The sequence below is a fragment of the Pezoporus flaviventris genome, unplaced genomic scaffold (assembly GCF_033815535.1).
Source record: "Pezoporus flaviventris isolate CSIRO_AGI_PZ_B2104156 unplaced genomic scaffold, CSIRO_AGI_Pfla_v1 ptg000078l, whole genome shotgun sequence".
Classification (NCBI taxonomy): Eukaryota; Metazoa; Chordata; class Aves; order Psittaciformes; family Psittacidae; genus Pezoporus; species Pezoporus flaviventris.
This window is the reverse complement of record NW_026892626.1, coordinates 14,389,608-14,403,536: the sequence shown is the minus strand read 5'-3', so window position 1 is coordinate 14,403,536 and position 13,929 is coordinate 14,389,608. Positions and strand designations below refer to the sequence as shown.

The 13,929-nt window shown below is 42.7% G+C and overlaps 1 protein-coding gene across 4 annotated transcripts in view; it reads left to right on the top strand.

Moving 5' to 3' along the window:
* Positions 1 to 13,929, top strand: part of MAD1L1 (mitotic arrest deficient 1 like 1) — a 369,229-nt gene that overhangs the window by 145,573 nt on the left and 209,727 nt on the right. For all 4 annotated transcript variants that reach the window (XR_009746997.1, XM_061474043.1, XM_061474039.1 and 1 more), the window contains exon 12: positions 10,896 to 11,036. Coding sequence is in view for 3 of the 4 variants with exons in the window: in XM_061474043.1 (XP_061330027.1) it covers positions 10,896 to 11,036 (141 nt within the window). In the remaining variant the exon portion in view is untranslated. The remainder of the gene's footprint in view (positions 1 to 10,895; positions 11,037 to 13,929) is intronic.

Genomic DNA, 13,929 nt, shown 5'->3' with positions numbered 1-13,929 from the left:
ACAAGTGATAGGACAAGAGGTAACAGCCTCAAACTGCACCACCAGGGGAGGTTTAGACTGGATATGAGGAGTAATTTCTTCACTGAGAGGGTGGTCAGGCATTGGAACAGGCTGCCCAGGGCAGTGGTAGAGTCGTTGTCCCTGGAAGTGTTCAAAACCCATCCCCTCACTGACATGGCTTAGTGGTGGCCTTGGCAGTGCTGGGGTTGGACTTGATGATCCTAAAGGTCTTTTGAACCTAGGTGGTCTAAAAAAAATAAAGAAACTGTGGTCAAATATAATAAATATAATTAAAAGACCAGTGAAGGTTTCTGTCCTATACATTTAATCCTCGTTCTCTTTCAGATGTATATAATGAATATATCTCCTAAATAACCTTTTTCTTCTGGTAAACTGTTTTTTCCACTTGTTTTTAATGAAGCATGACTTGAGTGCTTCACGTTTTTGTCTAATGGTTTGAACATAACATTCTTGATGTCAGTGCAGCTTTGAGGAAAGCTTTTGTTGACTTAATATTGCAGAGGCACTGAAAGGAGAACAAAGACAGGAACGTCATTTTGTCTGTGTGAATTAACCAGCGCTCTGGTGGCACTGTAAAAGGAAGGTGTTCGCTGGGTGGCAGCTAATAGATTAATATTAGGTTTACCAACTTGCAGACTATTTTAAGGTAATGGTTTTATTTCTGAAATGTGTAAAATTTGAGCAAATCCGTGTATGTGGGTTGTTCTCCCAAGGACTGGAGGTTCTTAGGTGTACACGTGCATCCTCTTTATTCTCTGCTAAGTGTGGTTGAGGAGGTTTTTGTTTGTCGTGTTCCCAAACTGCAGATCACTGAGCTGGAAGGGACTCCTCTAGTTCCACCCATCTGCCATGGGCAGGGGCACCTTCCTCTAGACCAGGATGCTCAAAGCGGTGCAGTAGTGAAGATGCGACTGCAATGATGGTGAAGCACCATAATCTACCTACCAGATGTGGCCCTTGTACCTGGTTCTTAAGCATGCGGTTTTGTTCTTCACCATATTCAGGTCTCAGGAGGAAAGGTATCCCCAGCACAGTGGGGTTCATGATTGTCTCTGCCAGCCTGAACTGATGTTTATACAGGATTCAAGTGCCAGCATACGACAAACCTCAGCTTGAGAAGCTGACGTGAGAGCACTGAGGTGGCCCATTTTCTTCTTAAACACAGAAAACTTTCAGTAGTGCAGTTCACAAGGTTAAAGAGTAGCCAGGCTTCATTGTGTTTACTTGCTGTCTGAGAGCAAACCCTAAGGATGGCTGCTGATTAAGCTAATGAGACATGTTCTGTGGGTGTTGTCTGAACTGTGCTCTGGCTTGAGAGAACAAACTGATTGTAAAAGGAGCCGAGGAAGTGTTGCTTGGTGCGGCTGTTGTACTCCATTTGTTAAAGTGATTGTTCATATTTTCAAAGGGTACAAGTTAAACTATGTAACCCGCATCATGTAGGTTGTGAAATGTGAAAGAATGTGTTGTTTAATATAAAATCAGTGTTTTGACCACATCCAAGTAAATAATAGCATTTTAGTTCCAAATACTGGTGTATTATTTATTGCTTTGCCCCAGATAAGTAATTTGATGTGATTAAATAAACTGTGTCTTAAACTAGGCTAGTTTACAGTTGGGAGCATGGCTTGGGTGAGAAATGACCCTTTATGGTTGTTACAGTTTCACGAAGAACACGTTTATGTGTTCTTTTGCCTAGTAGATGGCTTACATAGTGTGGAAGCTGCACATTGTGCCTCCTGTACTTAATAAAATGCTTTTTGGTCAACAGCTTGAGCATCAGGGTAGGTGCTGGATATGGTGGTGTATGTGTGGGCTGCTTTGTACCTCTGTGTTCTGCATCAGGGTGGATATATGAATGCTGTGGGCTTCTGGGCAGTTCCCTAGTAGTTATGGACTGTAAATTAAGGAAGTTTCCAACAGTAAAAGAGCAAGTTTCTAACAGTTGTTGTAGAAAAGTGAAAACATCTAACCCCAATGTATAGTGGGAAGAAGGGCATTTACTATAGATACATTCAACTGTATGGCTTGCAAATTTGGCCAGACCTGATGTGATGATTTGCAGCGTAGGTGCTGTGGGTATCCATAGGCTTCATGTGTGTTAAGGTGCACGTTACTTCACTCACCCAACTGAAAAGTCCTATTGCAGCAGACGCAGAGTTTTGTCTCTTCTGTGCCCTTCTTCCTCTTTCACCTTCCAAAGGGGGCATTGCTGGGCTGTGAGGGCAAGGACCTGTGTCCCCTCTACCCATGGCAGTCCTTTGAAGATAATGGAGATATGCCATGGGGGACCTAGGAGATAACTTAATGTGTAATTTCTGAAACACTTATTGAAGTCTCTGATCTTTTACAGCCTGCAGGTAGTAGAGGAAATGTTTTATGGAATAAGTAAAATATGGGAAATTACTAATATTTTCTAATAAAGCGGTCAGGTGATGTATATTCTGAAGCATTAGCTAAAAGCCCTTTTTCAAAAAAGCCACAGGTAGATACTTCTCTAGAAATATCTAGAGTTGTTGACACATTGTAAAGGCACCAAGAAATTACTTTCGAAGTTCAGTGGAATGTGCTGTGTTGAGCTGATCTGATGAACTCAGGTCTCTGATTTTTCTGTCCTCTCCAGATGTGATGCGAGAAGTTTGCCCTCCTGCTTCAGTTCTGGTTTAGCCTGAATCTCCTTGGAACAGAGCCTGGACGGCAATGCAATGCCTCCTCCTTTTCTTTTGCAGATAACCACGCCACATAGAGCACAGTTCAGCTTACTTTTCTCCCGAGTTAATGATATTTAAGTGGTCAAACCTGCAGGAAACTGGCTGTTAAGAGATTAAGAGGCCAATATCTGGGTTATTTAGGAGGCAGAAAGAGAAAGAAAGTTGAGGGTAAGGAATGAACATAGGGCTGAATTTTTATGTGCTGTAGTACACTGGCAGAATAGAAGAATCTGATGCACAAAGAAACTTTCTATTCAGGGCTGAATAAGGCTTTTTTTTTCTTTTCCTTTTTAAAAATCAGATACATAAAATACTAGTTTTCTATCGCCAGGAGGTAAGGATGAACACATTTCCTTGTCAGTTGCATGATGCCTTCTCTCTGCTAGCGATGGTGATCTAGAGGCTGGGTCGAAGAAGGTATGGGATTAATTTATTTGGGTTTAATAGAAATGATCATTTGTCAACTGTGAGCTGTGCACACGGTGTCAGATACCAGTGCCAGAGCGGCCCTGTGCTGAGGCAGGTGAATAAAGCAGCTTCACGCTTGCGCGAGATTGCCACTGCTTGAGCAGCGGGGGTAAGAGGAGTGGTAGTAAAAAGGGAGGTTTTTTGAATTCAGAGATGAGAAATACACTGAGGTAGAAAAGCAAGCTTGTGCTGGAGGTTAGCGGTGGTGAGCCTTCCGCTAGAAAGGAGTTAAATGAAGAAAAACCATAAAATTATTTCACGGCAGCAGGAGGTTAGGAAACATAACTAAACACGTTAAACTCACTGTGAAGCAAGAGGACCCCAGGGGTGTTTTAGTCAGATAATATTTAATTTGTTGCAATGTCAGTTGTATGATTGCTTGTCAGCTGCCATATGTATGTGCTATAAGCAAAATGAGGCTTTTAGAGACCATGCACAATTTTGCAGCAGATAGTAAGCAGGGGATTTATCAGAGGCAGATTAAAAGAGTTACAGTGCATTTATTTGCTTTGGTCCATTGCCAGGATATAAAGCAAGCTGAGCCCTCTGCAGAGAAGCACTGGAGGTGAGGGACAAGAGCTAGAAAGGAAGGACTATAAATCTGCAGAAAAACCTATGGAATAAAAGAACATGTAAGATACACAAGTATTTTTAGGTGTGCATTGAAAGCTGCCTCCTGAGTGTTTGCCAGAAGAGCAGTCAGATTGCAGAGGCTCTCCAAAATGTAAGAAATGAAGGTTAGGAAGCTAAGAGTGTCTCTGAATGCTTTGTTCTGGCACTTAGAAGAAGCCTTTGATTGTCTTTCTCAGGCTCTCTGCCTATTCTCACTGCAGTTTGCCAAGTGATTGCCTTCTCCAGACTTCCAACCATGGGTAGAAAGTTGGTATTCAACCTTAATAATATGCTACCTTCCCTAGCAAGAAAATGGCTCTGTTATGAGAGTAGCAGAAGTGATGAAAACCATCAGTTGTAGAGAGATGATGGAACAGATAGAGATGCTTAATTCCTGGTTTGCTGTGTGCTTGTAGTTACAGAGTACATCAGTCTGTCTGACCTCTCTCCCTCTTCACGTTAGACACAGATAGAGGTACTTCAACTTATAGAGAATAAATATTTTGTTGGAGAAACCTTGATTGTAGGGCACAATACATCTGAAGGGCTTCTTTATAGGTTAAATCCATCTTTAGGCTCCTGCAATAGCCTTATATTGGCTTGAGGGGTGGAAATGGAAGCAGGGGTTTGATATATAGAAAGTCACATTTGAGAGGCAAGGATATTTTGAAAAACCATTTCCTTATGTTCTTGTCAGTGTAAAGGTGGTGAAATCTGCTGCATGGTTTTGTTTTTATGGAGTTAACAGGCTTTTTTATAAATGCTGTTTTAATTGAGGTCTTGAGTAGAAAGTCAATGGTGTGTACATGCATATGTGTCTGCAGTCAGTTCTAATTTGTAAAGTAACATGAAAATAGGTCAGCCACAGAGAGAAATGTTGGGAAATGGCTGCAGCAGAGAAGGAAGCTGTTCGGAGGTTTGGGAATAGAAAACTTTGGTTTAAAGATGATCAGTACAAAAGTTAGGGTGGTAAGAGAAAGCGGTACTGTTTGCCCTCTGGTGAGAAGAGATGCTGCTGTAGACAAGGAGGATGTGGAAAGTTTCTGCTAATTTAATTTTTGCTGGGATTTTTGGCATATAACTCTTGGTTTGCTGTCTGTTCTGGAAGATTCGAGCAGCTCTTGTTAGCAGTACTCCAAGAGGGGCAGGAGTTGAGGGGATGTGGCTCCCTTAGATGCGTTCCCATAACAGCAAAGTCTGATTGAATGTGCCTTTAGCTACTGAAAGTTCTGCTTTCAGGCCTCTGCTTCCTGAGTCTTACTGTCACGTTGTGTTTACTTTCCCGCCGTTTTCCACGAAGCAATGGGATGTGAGTGTAGACTGTGAGGAGAGAAGCCTGATTACAAAGTAAGGCTTAATAGTGTATCAGTTCCTCCAGCCATTACACTGGGGCAGAACCCGTTAATTGCCTGTAGTCCCATGTGCATTCCCTACCCAATGCTTCCCCCTGGTATATAGTACAGCTCCCGTATCCCTGCGAGCATCAAGTGGGATGCACGTGTTTCCTGTAAGGAAGGTGCAAAGAGGAAGATACCAACTGATGCTGCAGCCCACGAACAGTAGCTGCTGTCTGTGTTGCTACATAACACGCAGGGCTCTGTGCTTTGCTTTCATGAATTTCATCACTTTGATACAAATTCATTGCTCTAAATTAGGGATGTTGTTGAATTGTAATCCTCCTCTTTGATAAACGCATCACTGAAGTTGAGACTTATCACATTTATTGTGTGCCTTTATTCAGTAGACAAGTTACCTGTCAGAGAAGGAAATTAGACTGGTTTGATATAATTCATATTAAGGCTCCGTTGATTGTTTCTTGTCCCTAATTCTTCTCTAGTGCCAGCAATTTGATTGTTAATGTTGTTTTTTTGAGTATCTGACGAGATACCAAAATGTTGAAGTGATTTACAATTGCCAGAGTCTGTATCTTCTCATCCATCCTTGTTTTAAAAGGTTGGATCTGTTCCTCTGTCCTTTTTTCAGGGCCTGTCCTGCCTTTTGTGAGTTCAAACATAGTTGCTCCTGGACCATGACTAATTTTCCAAGTATTCTAAGAATATATTTTGTCACTAGGTTCTGACACAGTCTAGTATAGTTAATTTTTATTTCTGGCCATATTTTGGCTTATGTTGCCACACCTCACACTGCTAATTCTGTTTGTGTTAAACATCTGCTCAAGCCTCAGTTACCATCTCCCTTTTTCTATGTATGTATTTGTATTGCTTCAAGCCAGAAAGCAGAGAACTCTGTTACACAGTCACCCGTCTCTTTTATTTGTGTTCTTATGAAGAATATTTGACTAAATTGTACCTGATTGCAAATAGCATCTCTTTAATGCTGAAGCTCCATATCTTTCCTCAGTCTCAAAATTTTCTCTTGTTATGACTAATTTGGAGTTAGGAGTCTGGGGAGGAAGAGGAGGGAGAATCTTGCCACTGATTTCCTCTAATGAAGCAGTCTATTAACATTCTCCAGAAATTATCATTAATTAAACAAAAAGCTCACCTAATGCTAGGGACAGGAATATTTCTGTGTTATCAAAAAAAGCACTGAGTGGGAAATAGCGTTATGATTCCTCTTTACAAAGTCTGTCTCCTCTGCCAGGCGCTAACCCAAGCAGAAGCGAGAGAGCAAGTGAGCTGTGCATTGGGTTGTGGATTAATAGTTGAAGTTCACTCGTGTGGAAATAAAGCAGATTATCTGTGACTAGAATCTGTCATTAAAAAGCCATTATTGGAACCGACCAGCACAATTTCTGCTCTTTCATGGCTAATGACAAAACAATATGTTCTTTAAAAAACAACCCCATGTTTTCTTTCAGAGAAGGTGCAGGAGACTCACCAGAACAGAAGCGAGTGAAGAGAGGCAGTTGAAAGATTTATTGATCAATAAACCAGACAATTACAGCTTGTTTATGAAAAGAAAAAGAACAACCCACAAACCCCAAACCTCAGGCCAGCAAGCAACACCGAGACTCTAATAATGATAACTCTGGCATCCAGCTTGAAACCATAAAAGTCAATAGGAAGATATAGGATTTCAATAAAATTATGACACTAGATAAACTTTACCCCAGGAGCAAATGTTCCCTGGCTGTGTGACTGACTTCAGTTAGATTTGTAACTTTAATTTCTTTCTTATTGATTTTTCTTTGCTTCAACTAATTAGGAAGTCTGTGGTGAATGGTGTGGATGGATGTTTGAGGAGGGGTAAGGAGCACCAACAGGAATAGGCACTGTGTTTGTATGTATGCATAGAAGGTCAGATGGCTTTGTAAATTCTTTTGGCTATGTTTTTACTGTTCAGTTGCTTCCGGCGCACAGGTGAGAGTCCTCAGTGTGCTGATACTTGAAGCTGCAGCTGCCCTGGGAGGTGAGCAGTAGCCCTGCTTCAGTGACATGGAGGGTGTTGGTAGGATGTTGATGGTGCTGATGTGAACCGTTCTCAGGTCTTTCCCTAATATGAACCCCAAAATCCTGGAGTTTCTAAACCCTTTGATAGCCCTTTGGTTTGTGAGTGCTGGGAAAGACTTGCCTTTAACCTCAAGCTGCTCGCTGACCAGGCTGAATTTTGGCTTTACATAGAGGAAATAGAGGAGCTGGTGGACAGACCAGAGAGAAGATTTATTTTAGGGCTGTCATTTTGCAGAGGTGCCTTCCTATACTTTCTCATAGCAGATTTCCGTGGGGTTAACTCTAGTTTGTGGTTAAGAACATAAAACTTGTTTTCTTTTTAGTTACTTGTGCAGTAGTAGGAGGCAGATTTGTTTGGTGAATGGGCTGTTGCTGACAGAAGGAAGGGAAACTTCAGCCTTTGAAGAAATCCCTCTCTTCCCTCTTTTTCAAAGTTAGATCTCCTCAAACACAGCTGCAGGCTGCAGCACCAGTGCTGCAGGGCATTAATTTCCTAGGGTTATAATGAACATCAAATCCAATTATTCTGGTTTTAGGGCATGTTTAGAGCAAGCTGCAACTCTCTTCTGGTGTTGATTTGAAACTGGTCAAGGTAGAGAGCACCTGGAAGTGTGCCAGTCTAAGGTCCATGGAGAGTTAGCAGAGATACCCAGTGCTGGGTAAATTTGGGGAAGAGAATTTCCCAGAGAAACTGCTTTTCACTAATTCTCGTAACTGCTCTCCTGGAAAGCAGGAAAGCAGAGGTGTCGGGAAAAGGACTTCTGAAAGTCCCTGGTGAAGTTTTTGATGGAGCTTGGGGAATGTTGCATTGGGGATGAGGAGATACTGCAGCAATTACTAAATTAGGATTGCATTTTAGAGAACCTTTTTAGGCAGAGGACTTCTCAACAAGAACTTCTGTTCCCTGCCAAACTGACAAGATCTTTAGGAGGGAGGGAAAAGCTTTCAGTAAGAGCTCTTGATAGGGAGACATTTAAAAAAGGGAGCTGGGGACCACATGTTGAAAGCTGAGAATTGATTTCATTACAGTGTTAATATTTAGAAATAATTAAAGAGGAGAACTGAACTCCAGGATCGAGTGTTTAATCGTATCACCCTTTCTTTCAGCACCTTCCAATGCAGCTTGTGCTGTGCTTACCACACATGCTTTGTCTTGAGAAGTTTACTCTTTCTTTAAGAGAAAGGCTTTGAAGGACGAGATCTGTAGCTGATTTTAGGGCAAAGCCAGCCTGGAGGGATGTCCTGCTCCCATGCAATTTTCCCATCCTAACACGAAAGCTGAAGTTTGTCCTCCTTGCAGCTGAGCAGCTCAGGCGACTGCTAGGATCTTGCTGGGAATGATTCGAATGACCTAATGTTCACCAGTTAATTGGAAGCCAAGTGTGATGGGAATTGCCAGGGGTCCTGTTTGCTTTTGAAAACATGCTAAGGATTTTGGGACTGCCCTGCTGTAATGGAGAGAACATTGCAGTGTTAAATGATCACACTGATGAAAGATGCTGAGTGGAAAATGAGGCTAGAGGAGCGCTCGGGGTACAGAGAAAGAGAGGATGCTGTAATTGCAGATCTAATTGCAAGGATATCAAGGCCAGGTTGAATGGGGCTTGGAGCAACCTGGGCTAGTGGAAGGTGTCCCTGCCTATGGCAGGGGGCTAGAACTTCAAGGGGACTATGAGCTTCAAGGTCCCTTCTAATTCAAACTAGTCTGTGATCGAACAAATACCTTAAGTAAAGGCTGTCATTACATTCTCATCTCATGTGTGATAAGATTCTGCAATAAAGGGGGAGTGAAAGTCATCTCCTTAGCAAAAGCAGCTTGCCTTATGGAAAGTGCACTGGGCAGATGGGGTGATGCGAAAGGGAGGGAGGATGGAGCAAGCCTATTCTTCTGACTTGCATTACAAGCCAGGTGTGGTGTGGCTGGGTTTGTGTTTAATTCTGCAGTTAACTTGGAATTATGTCTTTTCATATGTCTGTCAGGTGAATAATTTTTTCCAAACTATGTCAAAACTGTTCTTTCGTTGGAAAAATGTTTCTCCTCAGTCAGCCCAGAGCAAGGAGCTTGTTATAGCTTCCAGTACTATTTATGTTAAAACCTGGTTTTATTATTTTATTAACTTGGTTCCTGTAGCCTCAGGCTGTCCTTTGGTCTTGGTGTCCTTTCACCTGCTGACCAGCCATCTTGGCTGACCTTTCAATCCATGACATGCTCTGAACACATGCTGTACCTCTGGTGGTGCCCTCAGCATTATTTTCACACCTTGAATTTGCCTGCTCCTTCCCTTCCCCACCTGTACACTTGCTATCCGTGTTCAGTCTTTGACCTTTAGATTTTGAAGGAGGAGATAATCTTTGTATACAGGCTTGCTTAGCTGAGCAGTGGGCATCACCTCTGCTGTCTGCAATACAGCCTTTTTCATTTGGGATTGGGGAAAAAGGATCTTTTTGTCTACCCTGGCAATTCCTGAAATCCCCCAGAGAGGAGGATCCCAGCAAAGCATTTCAATGCAATCTGGCTGGGTTTAGGAAGTGCTCCAGGTCCAGTGCAGTGGTGGTGCCTAGTCTGGATGTAAACTGCACAGCTATAAAGCTGGGTGATCGTCTAATAATGTTTTAGGTGTTTGTGATGGCAGAATTCACACGTGAGAACTGGTTTGTCCGGAGCACTTGTGCATTCCTGCAGCAGGACAAGCTAGAAAGCATCAGCAGCAGCAACTTTGACCCTATTCTGTAGCCTTACAAACATGAAGGTTCTTTGTGCGGTTAAAGCACCTCATCAGCTGGCTGATCCCTGTATGCATACTGCACTGTAAAGAGTAATCTCCTGTTGTGGTTTAAACCATGACATCTCCTTAAAACACACCTGACTACTGGCAGTTTTCAGCCTTTTGTCCCCATTCTTCTTCTTCATCAGTGCCTTAGAGGTGCGTGTTAGGTGCTGTCTGAAGTTGGGAATGCATTAGGAAATACCTCAAGCAAGAGTCCACACAAGAAGTTTTACCTTTAGCTTTCAGCCCAAGCTTTATACCTGAAAGGGGAGCGGGTTCCTTCTCTTTGTCTTTCTCTGCACCTGCTTGGTTAGTGAGCCAAACACATTGTTTGTGAGTTTATTAACCTCTGAAAAGGTATTTATTGCAAACACTGAGTGTTGCCATGTTTAATGAGTGATAACTCACATACCATGTAGAGGATATTTGCTCTCAGCCACTTTGTTCATTGTCAAATCTGTTTCATTTCTGTTGTGACAATTCCGTTAGTTCATTGCTGGAACTCTTTGGCAGGAAAAATATCAAGCACTACACTAAATATTTTGCTGAAGAAACCCATTCAGCCACCCTGAATTAGAATAATGTCTCCAAAAAGCAGGCAGGCTCTGTTTTCAGTTGCCATCTGCTTGTTAGAATGTGTGCATGTTGCTTTCCTGCAAGGGGTATGTGGTTTTATATACACAGTCTAATTCTTCAGTGTTCAGAGCAGCAACATTTGTTCTGTTAGAACTGTGTATTCATCTGGGTCTTGATGCCGCTATGAAGATGGTGAGTGTCTCTCCATCAGGGTTTTGTCCTTAAAAGAATAATGGGCAAAGAAGTAGAATGGTGATTTGGGAACTCTCTCCTTGGAGTGGGTCAGGGGCTGTATCCCTAAAGGTGTTTGCTGTTCTTCCTGACAGGAGCGTGATGGGATGCGAGCAATTCTGGAGTCGTATGACAGCGAGCTGACCCCTTCAGAGCACTCGCCCCAGCTGAACCGGCGCATGCGTGAGGCTGAGGAGATGGTGCAGAAGCTGCATGCTCATAACACTGAGCTGGAGGTAATAAAGAAGCATCATGCTCTAAACCCAGGGGTGAAGGAATTGAGACCTGTAAGACTGGATTGCCTAGTGAGGTGATCTGCTCTCACAGAAGACAGATTTGCAAAATTCAGGTTTCAAAATCCCAGGATCAGTAAGAGCCACAAGTTACTATTCTGCACCTGAAGCTGGCCCAAGCCAAGAATAACCATCTTTGGTGTGATGAGTGTGGTTTGTGCTAAGCGTAGCTGTACTGCATGGCTAGAGTGCCAGCTAGTCCCTGTGAGTTAAAGGGTTGTATGTAAGGGGAAGGAGTAATGCAGTGTAGGAGGTGTGGTGTCTTTTCTGTGCTCTACTCTAAGTAATTCACTGTATCACACGTGTAGTGAGGTTCTTCTGTACACAGTGTGAGTGATTGCGTGTTTGCAAGAGCTTTAAGGGTTGAAGAAGGGAAGTGTGTGTGTCTGCTGTTCATTCTTCACTTCTTGGCATTGGGCCTGATACCACCAAAATGCCACTAATTATTAAGTACTTTAAACTAGGTTTTGTTTAGGAAAAAACATTCTTTCCAAAGATAGAAGTTCTGCTTGAAGGTATTCGTCCATTATTTTTAGTTCTCTTTTGGAAATACGTGATCTGAAATGTGACTGTGGTGAGGTAAATGCTAACATGCATTCGCCAAATACTTCTCCTCTGTTGTGCTTTGTCATAGTGGAATGGGCTTTATGGTCATGAGTTGAAATGTTTAGAATATGTCTGTAATCTTAAATCTTGGCAGCTTGATTACATAGGCTTTGCAATAATCCTAAGTATGTGAGTTTTCCTTCCTTCATGTCTAGCTCCATCATCATAAAAATTATAGATGCCATAATTCAAATGGAGTAAAACTTACAGGAATTGATGCTCTTCAGGTTCATGTTCAAGCCATAAAGTGCTTTGTCCCGCTGTGCACAAAACCCGGTTGCTTCTGGTATCCTTAAAAAGGCTCTTTTCTTGTATTGATAGGTGGGGACTTAAGTCGGGCAGTACTGGCTCTAATGACCTTCAAAGCCTTAGCAAGCAGAGCAGTGTGGTATTGTATACATCAGTAGCATAGTGTAGATCCACTTCATCCCTGTTTCTCAGAAAAGGAATGCTGGAGAGTTTTGGACAAGTTAATAGAGAGATTAGCTGGTAACATCAGATAAAATGGGAATTTACCTGAATTTGTCTGTCTCAGAATGTTTCTCTGTTGCCTTTTGATCACCACGCTGCTTACCAGCAGACAGAGCAGGATTAGGTGGTGCTGACATAAAGTGAAGGTGATTATTTCATCCTGTTTTCGTAGTTGTTTCCAACGTTGGCTCTGCATTGCTGGAGGGAGATCTCCTGAATTTTTTCCAGGTCAGATGTGCATGGTGTCTTTCTTTGGGCAATAGTGAATTACCTTTCCTTCTTCAGGTGAAATCTTGGAAGAGTGTGGGAACCAAGGGTACAAATTCCAAGGGTTTTTTTTTCATGGATATTGATTACAGGCTACATGGAAAGTTTCAGAAAGGAGCTGTGTTCTCTGGAGGCTTGTTGTGAGTGATGTCAGCCCTTCAGCCTTTCAAAGACTGCTAGAAGCGGGATTCAGAGATCTGATATTCTCCTTGCAAAGTAAAATGTTATGCTTCACTTGATTGTGTTTGGCTTTCTGACTGCAGTGTTGACTGCTGAATCCCAGCTATTTTGAAATCCTGGAAGAAAGTTTTTTGTTCTAGTAGAAAATCTGAATACTGGAAAGGGAAACAGAGGTGCAGGCAGGACTCCTGGTGCCTCATTGTCAGGAGCAGCAGCTGTAATCAGCTGCCTATAGATCAAAGAACTGGTCGATAGCAGCTATTAATAACTTCTCACATAATGCTCTGCACCCTCCCAGCTCTGCTGAGCCTCCGTACAGACTTCAGAAGTGTTGACACCTGCATGACTCACAAGCAGAAGAGACAGCAAGAATGAGGCACCTTGGAGCCTCTGTTGTTTACGAGGTGTGGGAGGGGTTGTTTAGAGGAAAGGAACTTCAACATAAGTCAGTATGACAGAAAGGTTTTGAGAGCCCGTGGTGTGGATGAGTTTGGGGGGGCAGCACACAATCAGCTTGGAGAGTAGCATGGAATAATGAGAGGAGCGCATCTGGGAGCATCTGCATGTGGCAGCAAAGCAACAATATGCAGAGCTATTCACAGAAGATCTAGGTGAGGTTTGGGGTGGCTGCAGAGAGACTGATGGATCTGAGCTGAGAAGGCCTGGCTGATGCTTTTTGCTAGGCTAAATTGGTTGAAGTGTGGAAAACAGTTAAAATCGCTAGTTTCCAGGGGATATACCACTGCAGGTACCCAGTTATGCCCACAGAGGGGTGCTGCTGGACTTACCACCACTGGGACATTGTGTATAGGAGCAGCACTTGCGCAGTCCCTGTGCGCTGCACCTCCACGGGGCAGGCTGCAGGTATTGCTATGGTGCAGAAGGATCTTGAGTTGAAAAAGCCCTTGAAACCCCTAAGGCAAATGCATTTTATTGCATTAGATTTTGTAGCTTCTGCCTTCCAGTTTTGGTCATAAACCTTAAAATTCACACCGTGCACCTTGTCTCTCCTCCCTGAGTTATCACAGCTGGTTTTCTCTTTTTCTTTTTTTCTACAGAGTACTTAATTTACCAAAATCTCCTTCTGTGCTCCCTACCAGAAAGCCCTTTGATATCTTTTGTTTTTTTCTGGCTGCCCTAATCTGTTAACCAGCAGCCTCACCTCTGAACAAGCCATAGACGAGAATCAAGTGATGTTCCTAACAGGGATTTTTCCTTATTCTTAAAATGGAGATTGTTCCATCTATTCCAGCAGCAATGTGTGAGGCACGAAGCTCTCTGGTGAAGACAGAGTGACAGTGATAACACAGTA